Source organism: Rhinatrema bivittatum, chromosome 12, assembly GCF_901001135.1.
Source record: "Rhinatrema bivittatum chromosome 12, aRhiBiv1.1, whole genome shotgun sequence".
Lineage (NCBI taxonomy): Eukaryota > Metazoa > Chordata > Amphibia > Gymnophiona > Rhinatrematidae > Rhinatrema > Rhinatrema bivittatum.
The window spans coordinates 143,794-167,606 of NC_042626.1; the positions used below are offsets into that span (position 1 = coordinate 143,794).

General features: G+C 46.8%; 1 protein-coding gene across 4 annotated transcripts in view; it reads right to left on the reverse strand.

Moving 5' to 3' along the window:
* Nucleotides 1–9,746: 9,746 nt before the first annotated feature.
* Nucleotides 9,747–23,813, reverse strand: part of SLC6A17 (solute carrier family 6 member 17) — a 64,691-nt gene continuing 50,624 nt past the window's right edge. For 2 of the 4 annotated variants that reach the window (XM_029573491.1, XM_029573492.1), the window contains exon 12: nucleotides 21,875–22,243. In XM_029573491.1, coding sequence (XP_029429351.1) covers nucleotides 21,875–22,243 — 369 coding nt within the window. Of the gene's footprint in view, nucleotides 10,237–19,116; nucleotides 19,228–21,664; nucleotides 22,244–23,813 lie in introns of those variants that run through there. The other 2 variants (XM_029573494.1, XM_029573493.1) reach the window with 2 other exon arrangements.

The following is a 23,813-nucleotide window of genomic DNA, read 5'->3' on the forward strand; positions in this document are numbered from 1 at the left end:
CATCCACACATACACATTCAAGCACGTGCACAGCTTCCGCTTTCTCCCCCAGAGCAGGAAGATCATCTGCCTCTCCTGCTGCCACCGGCCTCCTGCTATCTTCGGGCGTCGGGCCGTACTGCCCGCCGAACTTCCTGTCGGGGGGGGGGGGGGGAGCGGAAGCACAGCGCACAACGTCCGCTTCCTCCCTCCCCCCAAGCAGGAAGATCAGCTGCCTCTCCTGCTGCCACCGGACTCCTGCTATCTTCGGGCGTCGGGCCGTACTGCCCGCCGAACTTCCTGTCGGGGGGGGGGGGGAGAGCGGAAGCGCAGCGCACAACGTCCGCTTCCTCCCTCCCCCCAAGCAGGAAGATCAGCTGCCTCTCCTGCTGGCACCCGTTCTCCTGCTATCTTCGGGCGTCGGGCCGTACTGCCCGCCGAACTTCCTGTCGGGGGGGGGGGGGGGGGAGAGCGGAAGCGCAGCGCACAACGTCCGCTTCCTCCCTCCCCCCTCCCAAGCAGGAAGATCGGCGGACCATACGGCCCGACGCCCGAAGAAGATAGCAGGAGAACGGGTGCCAGCAGGAGAGGCAGCTGATCTTCCTGCTTTGGGGGAGAAAGCGGAAGCTGTGTGCAGCGCTTCCGCTCCCCCAAACAGGAAGTTCGGCGGGCCGTTTGACCCGAAGATAGCAGGAGAACGGGTGGCAGCAGGAGAGGCAGCTGATCTTCCTGCATTGGGGGGAGGAAGCGGAAGCTGCGCGCGGCGCTTCCACTCCCCCCCCCCCCCCGAACAGGAAGACCGGTTGGCCATACGCCGCAGCAGCGCTTCCCCACGTGTGCCGTGATGGCGCGCGAGGCGTGGGTTCTCTTGTTCGCTGTCGCGGGGATGGGATCCCGCGACAGCCTTGCAGTTCCGGTGCTAGTTGGGTGGGCCTGGGTCTAAGTTGGGTGGGCACCTGCCCACCCAGGCCCACCCGTGGCTACGCCACTGCATTGTGGTCTTCGCACCAGGCCTCAAAGACTCTCCAGATCCTTATGTATGTTAGAGATGTGGAGAACTTGCGTGCTCGGAGGAGAGTATCTATTACTGCCCCCGAGTATCCCCTCTTTCTCAGGCGGGCCCTCTCAATGGCCAGACCATAAGAGAGAATTGTGCTGGGTCCTCGTGGAGGATGGGACCTTGTTGTAGCAGGTCTCTGTGTGGAGGCAGGGGTAGTGGATTCCCTGCCAGTAGTCTTCTCATGTCTGCATACCAGGGTCTTCTTGGCCAGTCCGGGGCCACCAGAAGAACCAGTTCCCTGTGCTGCTGAATCTTGTGAATGATTGCGCCCAGCAAGGGCCACGGCGGGAATGCATATAACAGGGTCCCCGGTGGCCAGGCCTGTACCAGAGCGTCGACCCCCTGGGACTGCGGATCCCGCCTGCGGCTGAAGTATCTGGGTACTTGAGCGTTGGATCTGTTTGCTAGAAGATCCATGTCTGGAGTCCCCCACCGATTCACTATCATCTTGAAGGCTGTGGGTGACAGCTTCCATTCTCCTGGATTTAGACTTTCCCTGCTGAGGAAGTCTGCCGTGGTGTTGTCCTTCCCGGCGATGTGGACGGCGGAGATGTCCTGGAGATTTGCTTCCGCCCAAGCCATCAGAGGGTCTATTTCTAAGGACACCCGTTGGCTTCTGGTTCCGCCCTGCCGGTTGATGTAGGCCACCGTCGTGGCGTTGTCCGACATCACTCTGACCGCTTTGTCTCGAAGTCTGTGGGCGAACCGCAGGCAGGCTAATCTGACCACCCGTGCTTCTAGGCGGTTGATGTTCCACCCCGCCTCTTCTTCGTTCCACCGCCCTTGGGTGGTTAACTCTTCGCAGTGTGCTCCCCACCCATGTAGGCTGGCATCTGTGGTGAGCAGGGTCCAGGTTGGGGAGGATAGTCTTGATCCCCAGCTCATGTGGCTGGTCTGTAGCCACCACCTTAGCTGGGTTCGGACTCTGCCTGGTAGTGGTAGACGTACGGAGTAGTTCTGGGATCGTGGGCTCCACCGTGATAGGAGTGAGTGTTGCAGGAGCCTCATGTGGGCCCATGCCCATGGCACCACTTCCAGTGTGGATGCCATTAGTCTGAGGACTTGCAGGTAATCCCATGCTGTGAGACGAGGGGCGCTCAGCAAGGTCTGGAGCCGGTCCCACAGCTTTGATCTCCTTGTGGGGGTCAGGTTGACCTTGTCTTCCTTGGTGTCGAATCAGACTCCTAGGTATTCCAGCGACTGCGAGGGCTGTAGGGAGCTCTTGTTTGTGTTGACTACCCATCCCAGGCTTTCCAGTAGAGCTATGACTCTGCTGGTGGCTTGGTGGCTTTCCTCTGGTGATTTTGCTCTGATCAGCCATTCGTCCAGGTAAGGGTGAATGAGGATTCCATCCTTCCTGAGTGTTGCCGCCGCCGCCACTATTACCTTGGTGAACGTCCGGGGTACAGTGGCTAACCCGAAGGGTAGTGCCCGGAACTGGTAGTGATGATTCAGCACCTTGAAGCGTAGGTAGCGCTTGTGTTCCTGATGAATTGGGATGTGTAAGTAGGCCTCCAACAGGTCCAAGGATGTGAGGAACTCTCCTGGCTGTATTGCACGTATGACCGATCGTAGGGTTTCCATGCGGAAGCGTGGGATCCTTAGGTGTCGGTTGACCAACTTGAGGTCCAGGATGGGCCTGAATGTACCCTCTTTCTTGGGTACGATAAAGTAAATGGAGTAATGTCCAGTATTTGTTTCCCGAGTAGGTACCGGGGTTATGGCCTCGAGGTCCAAAAGTCTGGTCAGTGTAGCTTCCACTGCCACCCTCTTGCGGGGGTCGTGGCAGGGAGATTCCACAAACTTGTCCGGAGGGGTTCGAAGGAAGTCCAGGTAGTACCCTTCTCGGATGATGGCTAGGACCCACTTGTCCGAAGTTATCTCGACCCATCTGTGGTAGAATAGGGTTAGCCTGCCCCCTATGGCTTCTTCCCTTGGATGGGTCGGCTGAATCTCATTGTGGGGTGCGGCTGGGGCCTGGACCCGAGCTGCTTCCCCTCTTGTTGTGTTTGTTCCGAAAGGACTGGTTCCTGCCCGTAGGGCGGGGCGCTTGATAGTTATTCTTGTAAGGGTTGAAGCGCTGTGAGCTTCTGCCTCTGGTGGACCTGGGAAAGGGACGCTGGTTTCTCTTCGCCTTGTCTTCCGGTAGACGAGGTAATGGGGAGTCACCCCATTTGATAGCCAGTTTCTCTAGTTCGCTGCCGAACAGGAGGGATCCTTTGAAGGGCATTCTCGTGAGGCGTGTCTTGGAGGAGGCGTCAGCCGACCAATTTCGAAGCCAGAGTTGTCTCCTGGCTGCCACTGTGGATGACACTCCTCTGGCTGCTGTGCGCACTAGATCGGAAGCCGCATCAGTGAGGAATGATAGTGCTGATTCCATGTCTTCTTCCGGAGTGTTGTTCCTGGCTTGGGATAAACAGGAATGTCACCACGGTGCAGCAGGCCGCAATTTGCAGGGACATGGCTGCCACCTCAAATGCTTGTTTTAGTATGGCTTCCAGGCGCCGGTCGTGTGCATCCTTGAGCGCCGCTCCTCCCTCCACTGGGATGGTAGTGCGCTTAGCGACCGTGCAAACTATGGCGTCCACTCTAGGGCACTCCAGAAGTGCCTTGGTTGCTGGGTCCAGGGGGTACATGGCTGATAAGGCTCGACCCCCTTTGAATGAGGACTCCGGCGCATTCCACTCCAGGTCAATTAGCTGTTGTGCCACCTGTAAGAGAGGAAAATGGCAAGACGAAGGCCCTCCAGCAGGGGATTCATTCTAGGTTCCCCCGGGGTGCCTTGGCCCGGGATAGCGAGTTCCAATAGGCATTGGGATACAAGGTACGGAAGCTCATCCTTTGAGAAGAAGCGTCTCATGGTTCGGTGTGGCTCTGTCCACGAGGGAAGTTCTCCCTCCTCAAGGGGCTCAACTTCTTCCTCAGAGAAATCCGTGTCCCCGTAGGTGGGGCTTCTGGGTGGTGGGAGCCTGTGCCTAGGCCTCGAGGGTCCTGGGGCATGAGGGTCTTCCGGTGTCGCATATGGCTGGTCCGCCCGGGGTTCAGTCTTCATCTTGACAAAGGCGTGAATCCCCTTAAATAACTCTACCCAGGAGATCGATGCTGGGTCTAAGTTGAGGGGCGCCGGTTCCCTGGGGGTCCCCGTCTGTGGGATGGACTCACTGGGGCCTGCTAGGTCCGGGGTGCCCCCTGAGGAGCTAGCACTGGGCCCTGGGTGGGATTGGCCCTGGGTGGGACTGGCCCTGACCTGGATCTCCCAGGGCCTCCTCACAGTGTGCGCATAGGGCGTCTGCTTCCTCGCTTGGTGCGGCTCTGATGTGGCATGCTGGGCAGAGGCCTTGAGCTTTTATTCCTATTTCTGGAGGTGCCATTTCTGTGGACGCGTAAGCTCTTATGCGCGCCATTGCGTCTGATATGTGCGCGCAGGTGTGCGCCTAGCCGTAGATGTGCGCCTTGTACTGTGCGCGTAACTTATGCGCGTAAGGTTTTATTTGCGCCTAAGAATATGCGCCCAAATAATTTTGTGCGCTTAGCTTAATTTGTGCGCTCGGATCGGACGGCAGGCGGCGAACGTGCGGGCAATATGGCGACCTCCTTGGAGGGTCTCCATGTGGGCAGACCCTGGAACAGCCGGGGCCTGGCCCTGCTAGGGCGGATCAACCCGGTGGCACAGATTCCATATCGCAGATCTGTGCTCCTCCTCGATCTTCGGAGACCGGATTAAGTAGAAGATTTACACCTTACCTTGTCTTCGGCGCTTCCCGGTTTTGCTCCGGGCGGTCTCCGGCTGCGGGGGGAGAGGGCAAATACCTTCACCGCCGTGCTCGAGGGGGTGCACCCGCTGCCTCTCAGCCATGCCCAAGATCGGGGGCTAAGTCCTCGCCGCGATTCGGCCGCCGGACCGAGGCTGCCTCTACACCACGCCCGAGGATTCGGGGGCAAAGTCCCTGCCGCGAATTGGCCACCGGACCGAGGCTCACCTCCGAGGGACCACGGAAATCACCTCGGGAAACTCAACTGGAGGAGGGACCCGAGGGTATCACCGCAGGAGTGCGGGGCTCGTCTTCAGGTAGGTTTCTTCTTTAAATTTCGGTTTTGTTCTTTAAATTTTGGTCTAAAGCTCTGAGAGCGTGCAGATAGTCCCTAACTGCTATGGAGATGGAAAATACTGAGGAGCTGCACTTCCTGTAGGGGTATATGTACTAGGGGCTGACGTCAGATTGAAATCTGATCCGTCTCCAACTGCTAAGAGGAGTACACTATACCCAGTGGTCCTGAGTCCATCTGCTACACGCTAGGAAAACAAATTTAATACCATCAGTTACAACTCTAGACAAAAAAAACACGAATGACTCCCTCCTAGAATCCTTCAACTGGGTCTCCTCTATTCCTCTGAACGGGATATCCTCCAACAGATTACCACAGATAGGTTCTACTCATACCTCTGACCACAGGAGGCAGTGGCTAGGATCCACATCACCCCCTTGTCTAGCAAGAGAATGAAAAGTTCCTAAAAGGGGTACTATTACCTCATTAATCACTTTGGGGTCACTAGCCCCCTTCTCATGTTTACCAGAGAGGCTGCTTTGGGCTAAACCTTCCAAGTGCTTGTCCCTGGATCTAATAAAGTGTTGTTTTTTTATCTACTTTCCTGAACTTAATGTACAGGAAGAGATCTACTCAGGGCCAATTGAAGTAATTTAGATAAATTTATTTTGGTAGACGGCAAGCAAATAGGTTCCAATTAGTAAGTAGTATAAGAGTATAAAAAAAGATTTAAAAAAATGGTTTACAGCAAGCCCATCTCTTTCTTCCCAGGGAAAAAATTGCCCTTACTTTCAGCAAACTGCTGAGGGGAAAAGGGCAGTATTCCAATCCTAATTTTACAATTTTGGCTTTTTATATCCTGAAGTAAACAAGCATATGTGACTTCCAACATACAAATTTTCCATTGTAGCCTTTCTTCCACTCCCTGCTATCCAGCTTGAACTAGTCTGGTCCAGTTTATCTACAGACTACAGCATTTCTGTTTTGTGATGCTGTTAGCTTTTCAGTTTCTGGAAAATGCCAGTATCTGAGGGTTGTTGGGTTTTTTTTGTTTTTTTTTTTTAACTTTTAACTCCTTCACTTTCTATCAGAGGCTCAAACCTCAGACACCTATTTATTCATGTATTCAGGCTGCTATCCCAGTGCATTTATGTCCTCCAAATGACCTTGGATTCCCATATGTTTATTTATTTATTTATTTAATTAAGCTTGGACCGGTGCTTTTCAATATATATATATATATATATATATATATATATATATATATATATAAATGATCTGGAAAGGAATACGATGAGTGAGGTTATCAAATTTGTGGATTATACAAAATTATTCAGAGTAGTTAAATCACAAGCAGACTGTGATACATTACAGGAGGACTTTGGAAGATTGGGCATCCAAATGGCAGATGAAATTTAATGTGGACAAGTGCAAGGTGATGCATATAGGGAAAATTAACCCTTGCTGTAGTTACACGATGTTAGGTTCCATATTAGGAGCTACCACTCAGGAAAAAGATCTAGGCATCATAGTGGATAATACTTTAAAATAGTCAGCTCAGTGTGCTGCAGCAGTCAAAAAAGCAAACAGAATGTTGGGAATTATTAGGAAGGGAATGGTTTCTAGAACGGAAAATGTCATAATGCCTCTGTATGGCTCCATGGTGAGACCGCACCTTGAATATTGTGTACAATTCTGGTCGCCGCATCTCAAAAAAGATATAGTTGCGATGGAAAAGGTACAGAGAAGGGCAACCAAATGATAAAGGGGATGGAACAGCTCCCCTATGAGGAAAGACTAAAGAGGTTAGGGCTGTTCAGCTTGGAGAAGAGACGACTGAGGGGGGATATGATAGAGGTCTTTAAGATCATGAGAGGTCTTGAACGAGTAGATGTGACTTGGTTATTTACACTTTCGAATAATAGAAGGACTAGGGGTCACTCCATGAAGTTAGCAAGTAGCACATTTAAGACTAATTGAGAAAATTCTCTCTCACTCAACGCACAATAAATCTCTGGAATTTGTTGCCAGAGGATGTGGTTAGTGCAGTTAGTATAGCAGTGTTTAAAAAAGGATTGGATAAGTTCTTGGAGGAGAAGTCCATTACCTGCTATTAAGTTCACTTAGAGAATAGCCACTGCCATTAGCAATGGTTACATGGAATAGACTTAGTTTTTTGGGTACTTGCCAGGTTCTTATGGCCTGGATTGGCCACTGTTGGAAACAGGATGCTGGGCTTGATGGACCCTTGGTCTGACCCAGCATGGCATGTTCTTATGTTCTTATATACCGAAATACGTTGGGAACATCATCTCGGTTTACAGTTAACTTAATACAGCAAGAAGCTTTACAAAGAACACATAACAAAATGTATCAACAGGATACAAGTTATAGTATTGAATAACTGAGTATGAGGGAGGTATTTACAAGATAATTACAAATGACAGGTGGGAGAGGGGACATGTGCATTGAGGTGGTTTAGGTATATGTGTGCTTCAAGAGCCAAGTCTTTAGGTTCTGTTTAAATCTTTTTGGGCAAGGCTCATTCAATTCAATGCTCAGCCCCTTCACTGCCCAGTGTTGCATGATTGGCTAAACTCTACACCACATGGAACAGCAATATGGTCTCCTATAGCACCATACATTTCTACACCAGCTCACCCAGTCCTGTCACCCAACCCAGAAGTAACAACAGAATCTGATACCAATTGCACAAGATTAGGTATAAAATTATACAAACATGTTGCCAAATATGCTTTTATAAGTCTCTTATAAAATAGCAACTTACGCACATACCTCTTTTTTCGTGCTTAAATGTGCATGAGATTGAAAATACATGCATACTTGTGAGGTTTATAAAATAGCATGTAACTGAGTATGTATATGCTAATTTTACTCATGTAAATGTTTTGAAAATTTACCTGAGTGTGTAGCTTTCAAAATTGCACACATAAGAGGCAATTTTCATGTAGCTCACATAGTTGCAGGGGCTTTTACATAGAAATGATGGCAGAAAAAGACCAATTGGCCCATCCAGTCTGTCCAGCAAGCTCCCACACTTATTTCCCCATACTTGTCTGTTTCACTGACCACAAAGTTCAGGGCCCTTGTTGGTAACTGTTTGATTCAAGTTTCCTGCCATTGATGCAGAGAGTAATGTTGGAGTTGCATCAAAGGTCAGCATAAGGCTAAGGGCCAGATTTTAAAGGGTTAAGCGCATAACCCTTTTAAAACGCCCCTGCGCGCGCCGAGCCTATATTGCATAGGCTTCCGGCGCGCGTAAGTCCTGGGGTTTCTTGGGGTGGGCGTGTCGAGGGCGTGACGCGGTCAGCGTCTTCGGGGGGCATGTCAGGGGGGGGGTGTGATGCGGTCGGCGCATCATCTGGGGCGGTGCTGTGGGCGTGGTTTTGGCCCAGGGCGTTCCAGGGGCGTGGCCACGGCCTCCGGACCAGAACATGGCGCATGGCAGCCGGCCCGGCGCGCGCAAAGTTACACCTGCCTCAAGCAGGCTTAACTTGTGCGACAGAGGGGGGGTTTAGGTGGGGGGAAGCGGAGGGAACGGAGCAGCGTGCGCAGGGCTCGGCCCGCGCAAGTTGCACAAATGTGCACCCGTTGCGCGCGCCGACCCTGAATTTTATAGGCTACGTGCGTATCTTATAAAATCTGGCGTACTTTTGTTCGCGCCTGGTACACAAACAAAAGTACGCGCGCGCTGTTTTAAAATGTACCCCTTAATGTTTAAGGGTAGTAACCACCGCATCAAGCAAGTTACCCCAATGCTTGTTTACCCAGACTGCACAGATCTGGGTAAACATCCTTGCTGGATGTTGCCTGAATGTAAATCCTCTTTTCCACATTTCCCCTTGCCGATGAAGCAGAGAGCAATTAACCGTGTGAAGGCTTATTGAGTAAGGGTAGTAATCACCAGGTAGTAGCCTCCATTCCAGCAAGCCACCCCCATGGCTCTTCTCTTTATTCCCATCCTCTAGCCTTTATGGTTCCACAGTGTGCATTATCCATTATTTCTCTTTCAGAATTAACACATGCAAAGTTTGCATGTTACAAGCATCTGCATATATTGCACCTGTTATTAGTGCAGAGCAGCACATGAAACCTGAAAATCAAATCTACACCACCACAGGAAAGTTTCTTTGTAATGCAGTAGTTGCAAGGTGCAATTTTCAGTTTTTTACCTGGGTAAATATCTTTGAAAACTAACTTGCAGGGATTACAGCAGGATTTTGTACCTGCACGCTGCTTACATAGTTTCCCTTTGAAAATCTGCACATTGCACACACTGCTGGTGAAGCAGTGTGCACGTTCTTTGTACTTGCATGGGAGTAGGTGAAAGTCTGCACACAGATGTAAATCATAATCTCCATGTGCACTTTGACTCCTGTGACCTGTCCCTCTGCTGTGCAATGTTCCACAGTAAACTGTTGATAACCCACACATCTTTAAATATTGCCCCGAGTCCAAATGTCTACAAAGGATGTATGGATAGCATGTGAACATTGGTTAATATAGATATCCATATGATAAATTAATACTGAGTGTATATGTAATGTGTCTGGGATAGTATGTGAATATTGTGTGTAAACAGAACAGACAACAGTACTATACGATTGTTTTAAAAATAGTTTAATTATGTACAGATGACAATATATTCAAATTTGCGTTCAGCATATGCCCTTCTGGTACACACACATGGTGGAGGGTTACTTCCAGTGTACACATGACTATGCATAATATATATGGACTTACATTGTCATATACAAGCAGGCAGGAAAGAGATGTTTCTTTACATAAGCTATTAGAACAGGACTATAAGGAATAAATAGAATACATTTTTTTTCCATAAGAGGATTTTATTGTTCTTACATATGGACTGTTCTGTACTTGCTGGAAGAGAATACAAATCATCAGAGAAGCAGATCTCAGGTTGCATGTCACCTCACAACTCGCTGAGACAGGCCAACCAGTACACACTTCTCTTCCAGCTCCTGCCACCTAGCAGTGACTGTCCATAGTGAAGGATGTGCTGCACCTTTTTCTTATTTCTCTGCCAGATGATGTGAATTCCCTGACACTGTATCTGCACAGAGTCCAGGAGGGTCATGGTCCACTTACCAGATCTGTAGAGACTGCAACTTCACATCAAAAACAACAGTGATTATTTCTTGAATAACAAAAGTGGAACACAATCCAAGAAATAAAAAATTATTATAGTTACAGAAGGGCAAAAAGAGGCATAAGATGATAAAGTGACTTACCCAAGAATATGTAGTAAATGACAAAAGCTAGGATTGTAGTACTGATATGCAGTCTATGTGTCATGTACAGCTCATACCATGCTATAAAGAGCACCACCCATGAATAATTCTGAGGTTTTCTATACCAGATTTCAGCTTCCCTCTGGGAATGATGTGCTAACTTCTATCACTAAGTCTCTAAACAAAACAATTCCTGTACTGTATCAAAAGTGGATATACAAATTATGGATACATCAGTTTCTCCTTTTCCAAAGAAGGCTACAGATCATTATAATCTGTTACCAGAAGAGGATTACTGTCAGTGTTGTGCAGTGGCAGGGGATGTAACAGAGCACTGTCAGTCAGTGTTGTGCTGTGACTGGGGATGTAACAGAGCACTGTCAGTCAGTGTTGTGCTGTGATAGGGGATGTAACAGAGCACTGTCAGTGTTGTGCAGTGGCAGGGGATGTAACAGAGCACTGTCAGTCAGTGTTGTGCTGTGACTGGGGATGTAACAGAGCACTGTCAGTCAGTGTTGTGCTGTGACTGGGGATGTAACAGAGCACTGTCAGTGTTGTGCAGTGGCAGGGGATGTAACAGAGCACTGTCAGTCAGTGTTGTGCTGTGACTGGGGATGTAACAGAGCACTGTCAGTCAGTGTTGTGCTGTGACTGGGGATGTAACAGAGCACTGTCAGTCAGTATTGTGCAGCGACTGGGGATGTAACAGAGCACTGTCAGTCAGTGTTGTGCTGTGACTGGGGATGTAACAGAGCACTGTCAGTCAGTGTTGTGCAGTGGCAGGGGATGTAACAGAGCACTGTCAGTCAGTATTGTGCAGCGACTGGGGATGTAACAGAGCACTGTCAGTCAGTGTTGTGCTGTGACAGGGGATGTAACAGAGCACTGTCAGTCAGTGTTGTGCAGCGACAGGGGATGTAACAGAGCACTGTCAGTCAGTGTTGTGCAGCGACTGGAGATGTAACAGAGCACTGTCAGTCAGTGTTGTGCTGTGACTGGGGATGTAACAGAGCACTGTCAGTCAGTGTTGTGCTGTGACAGGGGATGTAACAGAACACTGTCAGTCAGTGTTGTGCAGCGACAGGGGATGTAACAGAGCACTGTCAGTCAGTGTTGTGCAGCGACAGGGGATGTAACAGAGCACTGTCAGTCAGTGTTGTGCAGCGACTGGAGATGTAACAGAGCACTGTCAGTCAGTGTTGTGCAGTGGCAGGGGATGTAACAGAGCACTGTCAGTCAGTGTTGTGCTGTGACAGGGGATGTAACAGAACACTGTCAGTCAGTGTTGTGCAGTGGCAGGGGATGTAACAGAGCACTGTCAGTCAGTGTTGTGCTGTGACAGGGGATGTAACAGAGCACTGTCAGTCAGTGTTGTGCAGTGACTGGGGATGTAACAGAGCACTAGGGATGTGAATCGTTTTAGGACGATTAAAATTATCGTCCGATAATTTTAATATCGTCTTAAACCGTTATGGAACACAATACAATAGAGATTCTAACGATTTATCGTTATAAATCGTTAGAATCGTGAGCCGGCACACTAAAACCCCCTAAAACCCACCCCCGACCCTTTAAATTAAATCCCCCACCCTCCCGAACCCCCCCAAATGAGTTAAATAACCTGCGGGTCCAGCAGGCGGTCCGGAACGGCAGCGGTCCGGAACGGGCTCCTGCTCCTCAATCTTGTTGTCTTCAGCCGGCGCCATTTTCCAAAATGGCGGCGAAAAATGGCGGCGGCCATAGACGAACACGATTGGACGGCAGGAGGTCCTTCCGGACCCCAGCTGGACTTTTGGCAAGTCTCGTGGGGGTCAGGAGGCCCCCCACAAGCTGGCCAAAAGTTTCCTGGAGGTCCAGCGGGGGTCAGGGAGCGATTTCCCGCCGCGAATCGTTTTCGTACGGAAAATGGCGCCGGCCATACGCGTATGGCCGGCGCCATTTTCCGTATGGAAAATGGCGCCGGCAGGAGATCGACTGCAGGAGGTCGTTCAGCGAGGGTTCCGGCGCCTCGCTGAACGACCTCCTGCAGTCGATCTCCTGCCGGCGCCATTTTCCGTACGAAAACGATTCGCGGCGGGAAATCGCTCCCTGACCCCCGCTGGACCTCCAGGAACTTTTGGCCAGCTTGTGGGGGGCCTCCTGACCCCCACGAGACTTGCCAAAAGTCCAGCGGGGGTCCGGAAGGACCTCCTGCCGTCCAATCGTGTTCGTCTATGGCCGCCGCCATTTTTCGCCGCCATTTTGGAAAATGGCGCCGGCTGAAGACAACAAGATTGAGGAGCAGGAGCCCGTTCCGGACCGCTGCCGTTCCGGACCGCCGCTGGACCCGCAGGTTATTTAAGTCATTTGGGGGGGTTCGGGAGGGTGGGGGATTTAATTTAAAGGGTCGGGGGTGGGTTTTAGGGGTGGTTTTAATGTGCCGGTTTTGCGATTTTCGATTTTTAGATTTTTCACGATTTTTCACGATTTTTCACGATATTTTACCCCCCCAAACGGCAACAATACGATTCCCTCCCCCTCCCAGCCGAAATCGATCGTTAAGACGATCGAGGACACGATTCACATCCCTACAGAGCACTGTCAGTCAGTGTTGTGCAGCGACTGGGGATGTAACAGAGCACTGTCAGTCAGTGTTGTGCTGTGACTGGGGATGTAACAGAGCACTGTCAGTCAGTGTTGTGCAGCGACTGGGGATGTAACAGAGCACTGTCAGTCAGTGTTGTGCTGTGACTGGGAATGTAACAGAGCACTGTCAGTCAGTGTTGTGCAGCGACTGGGGATGTAACAGAGCACTGTCAGTCAGTGTTGTGCTGTGACTGGGGATGTAACAGAGCACTGTCAGTCAGTGTTGTGCTGTGACAGGGGATGTAACAGAGCACTGTCAGTCAGTGTTGTGCAGTGGCAGGGGATGTAACAGAGCACTGTCAGTCAGTGTTGTGCTGTGACAGGGGATGTAACAGATCAGGGACTTGCAATAGTCAAGGTCTGAAAATATTAGTGTTTGTAGAATAGTTTTGAAGTCTGTAGCAGTTACTAAAGGTTTCAGGTGGCTTAGTATCCGCAGCTTCCTATAGCCGGATTTTATCAATTTACTGATATGCCCTTTCATTGATATGTTTTCATCTAGTTGTACTCTTATGTCTCTCACTTGAGTCGATGGATTAATTTGGCAATTTCCTAGGTCTATAGCAGGTGGTAGCGTTTTTGGGGGTGTTTTGGTTTAGCCATATGATTTCTGTTTTTTTGGTATTTAGTGTTAGTTTAAGTTGGGATAGTTTTTCATTTATCATTTTGCGATTAATGGAAAATAAAATTGTAGATCATTCACGTAGAGGAAGAAGTTTAGACCAAAGTCTATGAGTACTTTACATAATGGAAGCATGTAGATGTTGAATATTGTAGCAGACAGAGCTGATCCTGAGGGATTCCAGAGTTACAGTGAAAGGTGTCAGATATGTGATCATTGCATTGTAGGAAGGATTTGAACCATTTTAATAACGTTCCATCATTTCGATGGTTTTTTTTTAATGTTTCCATAGTAGTTTATGAGGTACTGTGTCAAATGCTGCTGTGAGGTCGATGATTTGTCAGAGTCAAATCCTCGCAGTATCAGATCCGTTAGTGATAGTAGCAGGGTCCCTGTTGAATGTTTTTTTCTGAAACCGAATTGATTTGGGTAAAGGATTTCATGAATGTCTAAATGGTTCTCTAGTTGGTTGAGAACTGTGTTTTTGAGTATTTTTGCCAGAAACGATAGATTTCATATTGGTCTATAATTATCCCTTTCATCAACTCTCCCATCTTTATTTTTTAATGTTGGTTTTACAACCTCTTGTTTTAGTCTTTTTGGTACCCGCCTTCAGTTAGTAACAGGTTGATTTAGGTTTGTGACCGGTGGTGTAATTATTTGGTTAGTTTGTTTTAGGGAATTGGCAGGTATTGGGTATTTTGGATACATGGAATGTTTTAAATTTGCTGATTATTCTGCTTATCTCCATTTTTTATATAATTTCAAAAGAAGTCCACATATTTTTATTGTTTGTTTCTTCTGTAGAATTTATTGTAGCATCAGTTGGTTTATGTTTGTAGTTAAGGTCGAGTAGTTTTTTCAGTTTATTTATTTTCTCTTGTAAGGCGGCTGCGTATTTGTTGCAATCTTTTTATTTAAGAACATAAGAAATTGCCATACTGTGTCAGACCAAGGGTCCATCAAGCCCAGCATCCTGTTTCCAACAGAGGCCAATCCAGGCCATAAGAACCTGGCAAGTACCCAAAAACTAAGTCTATTCCATGTTACCATTGCTAATGGCAGTGGCTATTCTCTAACAGGCCGATACAGTACAGTGCGCTCCGACGGAGCACACTGTTAGCCTGCTCTTGGACGCGCGTTTTCCCTTACCCCTTATTCAGTAAGGGGCAGATAACGCGCATCCAACCCGCGGCACCTAATAGCACCCTCAACATGCAAATGCATGTTGATGGCCCCATTAGGTATGTGCGCGGGATACAGAAAGTAAAATGTGCAGCCAAGCCGCAGATTTGTCTTTAAGAAACTAGCGCCTACCCAGAGGTAGGCGCTAGTTTCTGCCGGCACCGGGAAAGTGCACAGAAAAGCAGTAAAAACTGCCTTTCCGTGCACCTTCCGACTTAATATCATGGCGATATGGCGATATTAAGTCAGAGGTCCCGAAGGGTGTAAAAAGTAAAAAAAAAGAAAAAAAATTTAAATTGGGCCGGCGGCTGTTGGGCCGAAAACCGGATGCCCAATTTTGCCGGCGTCCGGTTTCCGAGCCCGTGGCTGTCAGCGGGCTCGAGAACAGATGCCGGCAAAAATTGAGCGTCGGCTGTCAAACCCGCTGACAGCCGCCGCTCCGGGTCAAAAGGAGGCGCCAGGGATGCGCTAGTGTCCCTAGCGCCTCCTTTTGCCTGTTTCTACCGTACCACCTCATTTACATACTGCATCGCGCGCACCAGCGTTCGTCCGCTCGCCTGCATTTTTACTAAATCGGCCCGTAAGTGAACTTAATAGCAGGTAATGGACTTCTCCTCCAAGAACTTATCCAATCCTTTTTAAACACAGCTACACTAACTGCACTAACCACATCCTCTGGCAACAAATTCCAGAGTTTAATTGTGCGTTGAGTAAAAAAGAACTTTCTCCGATTTGTTTTAAATGTGCCCCATGCTAACTTCATGGAGTGCCCCCTAGTCTTTCTACTATCCGAAAGAGTAAATAACCGATTCATATCTACCCGTTCTAGACCTCTCATGATTTTAAACACCTCTATCATATCCCCCCCTCAGTCGTCTCTTCTCCAAGCTGAAAAGTCCTAACCTCTTTAGTCTTTCCTCATAGGGGAGCTGTTCCATTCCCCTTATCATTTTGGTTGCCCTTCTCTGTACCTTCTCCATCGCAATTATATCTTTTTTGAGATGCGGCGACCAGAATTGTACACAGTATTGAAGGTTCGGTCTCACCATGGAGCGATACAGAGGCATTATGACATTTTCCGTTTTATTCATCATTCCTTCCTAATAATTCCCAACATTCTGTTTGCTTTTTTGACTGCCGCAGCACACTGAACAGACGATTTCAATGCATTATTCACTAAGACGCCTAGATCTCTTTCTTGGGTTGTAGCACCTAATATGGAACCCAACATTGTGTAATTATAGCATGGGTTATTTTTCCCTATATGCATCACCTTGCACTTATCCACATTAAATTTCAACTGCCATTTGGATGCCCAGTTTTCCAGTCTCAGAAGGTCTTCCTGCAATTTATCACAATCTGCTTGTGATTTAACTACTCTGAACAATTTTGTGTCATCTGCAAATTTGATTATCTCACTCGTCATATTTCTTTCCAGATCATTTATAAATATATTGAAAAGTAAGGGTCCCAATACAGATCCCTGAGGCACTCCACTGTCCACTCCCTTCCACTGAGAAAATTGTCCATTTAATCCTACTCTCTGTTTCCTGTCTTTTAGCCAGATTGCAATCCACGAAAGAACATCGCCACCTATCCCATGACTTTTTACTTTTCCTAGAAGCCTCTAATGAGGAACTTTGTCAAACGCCTTCTGAAAATCCAAGTACACTACATCTACTGGTTCACCTTTATCCACATGACGATGGATCTTTTATTAGATTTTACACGTGGATTTGTTTTGCGTAGTATTATTTTTTTACTTTGTTGATAAGGGTAAGATATTGGTATAGGTAGGCTTTGTATTTTTATATTCATCCATTGGGTGCCATCTCCAATATTTTTCTTGTTTTCTTAGATTTTTCTCTGCTTTTCTTAGCTCTTTGTTATACCAGGGGTTATTCTTATTATCTTGTTCCTTGTTGATTGATTTTATCTGTATTTGGGATGTGCTCTTCTGCAATTTCGTTTATTATTCTATCCCATGGGTGGAAGGCTTTGTTGCAGTTGGTTATATAAAGGTCTCATCTTGGTTTCTAGGGTGCTTAATAAAATCTAATTTTTTTATTTCTGTAGGTGAAGGAGGTTTTATTCCCAGTTATTTGTTTAGTTTGATTCTTGAAGGATGTCTGCTTTTATTAAATGATGTTGTACTGTGACAGGGGATAAAACAGAGCACTCTCAGTGTTGTGCAGTGACAGGGAATGTAAGAGAGCAGTCTCAGTGTTGTGCAGTGACAGGGGATGTAAGAGAGCAGTGTCAGCGTTGTGCAGTGACAGGGGATGTAAGAGAGCAGTGTCAGCGTTGTGCAGTGACACGGGATGTAACAGAACACTCTCGGTGTTGTGCACTGACAGGGGATGTAACAGAGCACGCAGTGTTGTACAGTGACAGGGGATGTAAGAGAGCAGTGTCAGTGTTGTGCTGTCACACGGGATGTAAGAGAGCAGTGTCAGTGTTGTGCAGTGACGGGATGTAAGAAAGCAGTGTCAGTGTTGTGCTGTCACACTGGATGTAACAGAGCACTCAGTGTTGTGCAGTGACAGTATATAAGAGAGCAGTGTCAGTGTTGTGCAGTGACTGGGGATGTAACAGAGCACCCTCAGTGTTGTGCAGTGACAGGGGATGTAAGAGAGCAGTGTCAGTGTTGTGCAGTGACAGGGGATGTAAGAGAGCAGTGTCAGTGTTGTGCAGTGACAGGGGATGTAAGAGAGCAGTGTCAGTGTTGTCCAGTGACAGGGGATGTCAGAGAGCAGTGCAGGGTTGTGCAGTGACAGGGGATGTTAGAGAGCAGTGTCAGTGTTGTGCAGTGACAGGGGATGTAAGAGAGCAGTGTCAGTGTTGTGCAGTGACAGGGGATGTAAGAGAGCAGTGTCAGTGTTGTGCAGTGACTGGGGATGTAACAGAGCACCCTCAGTGTTGTGCAGTGACAGGGGATGTAAGAGAGCAGTGTCAGTGTTGTGCAGTGACAGGGGATGTAAGAGAGCAGTGTCAGTGTTGTCCAGTGACAGGGGATGTAAGAGAGCAGTGTCAGTGTTGTGCAGTGACAGGGGATGTAAGAGAGCAGTGTCAGTGTTGTGCAGTGACTGGGGATGTAACAGAGCACCCTCAGTGTTGTGCAGTGACAGGGGATGTAAGAGAGCAGTGTCAGTGTTGTGCAGTGACAGGGGATGTAAGAGAGCAGTGTCAGTGTTGTCCAGTGACAGGGGATGTAAGAGAGCAGTGTCAGTGTTGTGCAGTGACAGGGGATGTAAGAGAGCAGTGCAGGGTTGTGCAGTGACAGGGGATGTAAGAGAGCAGTGCAGGGTTGTGCAGTGACAGGGGATGTAAGAGAGCAGTGTCAGTGTTGTGCAGTGACAGGGGATGTAACAGAGCACCCTCAGTGTTGTGCAGTGACAGGGGATGTAACAGAGCACCCTCAGTGTTGTGCAGTGACAGGGGATGTAAGAGAGCAGTGCAGGGTTGTGCAGTGACAGGGGATGTAAGAGAGCAGTATCAGTGTTGTGCTGTCACACGGGATGTAAGAGAGCAGTGTCAGTGTTGTGCAGTGACGGGATGTAAGAAAGCAGTGTCAGTGTTGTGCTGTCACACTGGATGTAACAGAGCACTCAGTGTTGTGCAGTGACGGTATATAAGAGAGCAGTGTCAGTGTTGTGCAGTGACAGGGGATGTAAGAGAGCAGTGTCAGTGTTGTGCAGTGACAGGGGATGTAACAGAGCACCCTCAGTGTTGTGCAGTGACAGGGGATGTCAGAGAGCAGTGCAGGGTTGTGCAGTGACAGGGGATGTAAGAGAGCCGTGTCAGTGTTGTGCAGTGACAGGGGATGTAACAGAGCACCCTCAGTGTTGTGCAGTGACAGGGGATGTCAGAGAGCAGTGCAGGGTTTGCAGTGACAGGGGATGTAAGAGAGCAGTGTCAGTGTTGTGCAGTGACAGGGGATGTAAGAGAGCAGTGTCAGTGTTGTGCAGTGACAGGGGATGTAAGAGAGCAGTGTCAGTGTTGTGCTGTCACACTGGATGTAACAGAGCACTGTCCGTGTTACGCCGTGTCAGGGGATGTTAGCGAGCACTGTCAGTCAGTATTGTGCTATATCAGTTCAGTCTGAAATGACATTTTCTTTCTGTTCTTTTGTACTCCTGTATCTTGTTCTGTGTTATTTGAATCCATATTTTCATTAATGAATAACTGGATTCTGATTAGCTTTCCACTGAGAATGTCCCCTTCCCCTCCCCCCCCCCCCCCCAAAATGTCTCTGAAAATACCGAGTACATGCCATACACTCTGGGATTCTCTTTCCAGTAAATTAGGAGACAAAACAGTCAGACCTTGGCACTATCCTTGTCTTCTTTCATGAGCTTTGGTGCTCACCCTGTCTGAACAATTCTGTGCGTATTGTAGGAGAAACGTGAAGCTGAGTGTCCTAGCAGTCCCCGTCCCTGGGAGAGAAGCAGCAAATTATACAGAGAATTAATAACGCTCACTGAGAACATCAAGAGTAGTTCTGGTTATATAAGCAGTAATTTAACCTGCGGTATACCTTCCATGTATAGTGCTATAATATATGTAATAAAACAGCACAATGCTGAATCCTATGGGAGGAAGCGTCCCTAATGCACTCATACATCACATGATGTCACCTGAGAAGCTGGACAGCGTAATTTACCCTTAGAGAAGCATTTCAACTTAGCCAGACATTTGCAGTTGAAATGCTGATTTAACAAAACTTCACACATTCATGTACAAATGAAATATACAATAAAAATTAGAATATATATATATAGAGAGAGAGAACGACAAATATTATACACAATGGCGGTAATTTTCAAAAGGTTGTACAGACGTAAAGGGGCTTTGGATTTAATATTACCACTGCAACTTGTAAATAAATTTGTCATCATCAGTTCAAGGTATTAAGGGATAGAAGCTGTACAACAAAAGTCAGAGTCCATAGCTCGTAATACTCAAATGCAACTCCACAATACTAGGATGGGATAGTCACGGAAACAGAGAGAGAGAGAGAGAGAATAGGAGAAGTAAACCAGAGGAGACTGAGAAAAACAGAAAGGGAGAGAGATACATAAAGATTTTTGCTTTTAGTCCTTAGAGACAGGCACATCTGAGGCCCACCCTGATGTTTTAGGATGAAGATTGCTTATCCCGAGCTGTAACTGTTCCAAGTCTAATTCTTTTATTATGAAATTGTATAAGTTTGCACTACCATTACAATAAAGGGCCCTGGTGAGACATCAGGTCAACCAAAATAATGAGAATATATGCAAACTATTGCTTTATACAGAGGGGAAACATTCCTTAAATCCTGTTGGACTAAGATTTATTGCTGTGCTACGAGATCGTGAGAGCCACCCTCCAGTCTGATCTCCTCTGAATGTATCCCATGCAGAACTGCTTTCATCACCACTGAGCTCCGGCTCCTTGCAGCAAATCAGAAAGGAGAAAAATCCGGAGAAAACATTCCCACCACAGACATGGAGAGAAGATGTAAAGTAATGCAGAGAAAATCTACAGCAATAAGAAAGGAGGAGAAATTCAGGGATAACAAACAAGTGAACAAGAGGGAAGGTTTTCTCTGACTGCTTTCACTTTCCTACTGTTGCCATTGTAGCCCATTCACTGAGCCACATTTATACACACAGCCTGCACATGTATGAAAGAAAAATGCCTGTAATACATTTCAACATATCCATGTCCTAAATGTGCCTGAATCACATGCAGTAACACAATCTAGGATGACAGAAAGAGACCATGCACTCTGCCAGTTCTCCTGTCACCACCTGCACATTCGTCTTAACCAAGATCATCTTTCTTTCTCTTTCTTCAGTATAGGATCCCCATATTTCATTCCAGCATCCACCTTACCCAAAACAGAAGGCTGTGTAATAATCTAAACAGTCAGTAATACCAGTGTGACCTTTGCCCACATGTCTGGCCTCCTATCAGACAGACCTGCATTTCACTAGGACTTCTAGTTATTACTCGAATGACCGCCTGCCAGACAGACCAGCTGTGGCCTACGACACAAATCCAGCTGCTAGTTTGAGTCTATCATCAAAGCCTGAGCTAAATAGCTGCCACTCCTGGTGAGCCTCAAGGGCCTTCACTGTACTTTGCAGTCACCAAATTACATAAGCCCTTGCGTTTCCACTATAACGCTTGCCAGACCAACCCAGCTGCCAGTCAGTTCTACTCTCACAATGTGTCAGACAACGCTGGCCTCATGCTTTACCTCTAGGCCTTCTAACAGTTCTTCTAAATTTCACTCATGCTTCCTGCTCTCTGCAAATAAGGATCCTCTGTGGTTATCCCATGCCCTCAAACTCTGTTTCCACCCCGGGAGCGTCTTCCACCACAACCTTTTCTGTGAATAAATACTTCCCAATGTCGCTCCTCGGAGCCTTATATCATGACCTCTTGTTCTATGAATGGATCAGACGCATTGAAGACTCATACAAAAATCTTCCTTATTTCTTTTGTGCAGTCAAGTAAATGAAATTTGCATGATTGCACTGAATCTAAAAACAAGTCCCTGGGGATTACACTGCATGTCACATTCACTTTTAAAAGAGTTATGGTCCAACCTCATTACCAGCAGAAAGTTATTTTTTTTTTCTGAAGAGTCAGCAGGAAGGTGTTGAAACAAAGGCTGCTTTGGGTCTCCAGTCTAACAGGAAGTCCAAATGTTATTTCATCATTAATAAGAGGAAGGGGAGCAAATATTTCACCAACAGGTTTATTCACAGGTGACTTGGCCTTGTGAATCACTTCCAATGGGGAGAGAGTGGCCCTCATCTCAAAGGTATCCTTTCTGAGATTCATTTTGAAGAAAATAGACATTGTTAACATTCCTTAATCTTATTGCATTTCTGAAATGTTCTTTTTCCTTTTTTTGTGAGGGAAAATTGGGGAAGCAACAGGAGGGGGGAAAACCTGGAGAAGGTCTTGGAAACAGCAGGACTAGAACAAGACTTCCATTTCTGGAAAGATATGCATTGTGTTGTATTCTTTAGTGACCTCTCCATGAATTGTCCATTGGGGAGTGGGCCCAGACTTAACCACAGGCAAATATTACAGTTCAGATTCTGGGCTGGTTGCCAGGAGGTAGCCACTGCCGTAACGTCCATTGGAAATACCACTCATCTCAATGGGGGAGACACTCTCAGGACCAAGATAAGAGCGATGAGTGGGCATTGGAGAAGGAGCCTCACTGGACATTTTACTCAGGATGAATCGAGTTTCATCATTATCCTCCAAGTTTGAGATATCCTTCATCATCTGACCCTTCTTATAGGACACAGAGAGAGTATTGGAGCCATCAGACATCAAGTGGAACTGACGTAGTATGAAGACCATGGGCACTGGTAGCACTGCCAGTATGATAAGAGAGATGAGCATTACCAGTGCCCAGGAAGGATAATTCACAAACTTCTCTCCAGCCTGGAAAATGCAAAGTGATGTTACTGATGAATTAGAATGGGAGACAAAGTTAAAGAAGAAAGAAATGTTTATCCATTCATACACTATTTATTCTAAAACATTTCTAGTCCATTTTTATGCAAGCCAAAGCTATATATAAGCCTAAAAGTACAACATAATAAACCAACAAGCCCCCATAAAAACAAACAACACAGGTTCATCAGGATTCACATAACAGTGCATTAGTGGTGAGATTTATGCTCCAAGCCTCTGAAACAATGGGCATCCGTAACAGCATAATCTACTCACAGACACATGAGCCACCAAGAGTAGATAGGAAGACACCTGGCCATGCTGGTAGATAAGCTGTCAAGTGATAGCAGACAAAGCTAGATTACATAGAAGCTGATGTTCTCCCACTATATAAAGCAAATATACAATACAAACTGGGGCACCAATCCTCAAAATCCTTAGACACAGCAGAAGAGCCTACTGTAAAGGCAGCTAAACCTTTTGTTAGGAAAGTAAATAAAGGGAAGAGGAAAAAGAGGCTGTAATGGGTTTCTAAAGAAGCAGCTGAAAAGGTGAGGGAGAAAAGGTTCACGTTCATAAACTACAAGAGATGGCAGAAAGAGGAAGACAGGCGACAATACCTGGAAAAGCAGTTAGGACAGGGAAGATGCAAATGGAAGAAAAAAATAGCTAATATAGTAAAATAGGAGACTTTGTTAGTTTTGTAAATTCCATGTGTGAAGATGGCACATCTCCAGGAAACACAAAGTTGTGCTCTCTCAATGCAATAGCTTACCAGATGAGCTCTTGATCTGACAGAAGTTAAGGTATTAAAGACCTTTTAATTTCAGGAAACTTTTGTGGTATCTACTGATTTGGTTTAAGCTTATATGGATGCCTTTATGCTTTTATATTTCATGATTTCCTTTTAGTTCTACAGTATTTTGTTTTTATGTTACATATATTGTATGTTATGTTCTGTGTGTTTATATTTTGCTTTTTTATCTTCTATCTTGTACGCCGCTTAGTATGACTTATTATAGGTTGAATATAAATATTTTAAATAAATAAAATAGAATAGTGATAGGAAGAAGTGCAAAAGTGGCAGAGGTTAAAGGGAAGAATATGCAGAGGCTGGTGAGGAAAAAGGAGAACTGCTTAACAATTATTATTGTTCAGTGTTAACTGAGGAAGGGACCCCTGATCCTTTAAATATGATGAACTATTCTGGAGGCAGATCTCCACCTAAGAAGTCCAAGCCAAAGGGATTTGCAAGCCATGAGCAAGTTCTTCAGTCCTGCCATGTTCTGGAATAGTAGCTATCAGCATAGGTTTCTTCTTAAGTCTTTTCTGGGCAATGGCCGTTATGGTGACTTGGGCTTTAGTGCTCCTATTTCTCACAGAGTCTGTCAGATCAACCATAGTTTAACACCTACTGCTCAGTCTACTGCTAATTGTTCTCCTTCTTCTATTTCTTGTGGATTAATAAATGCTAGATTTCTCATCTTCAAGTATACCTATATTACGGATTTGATAAATCACCCACAATGTTTATTTATTTATTTAAAATCGTTTCTAT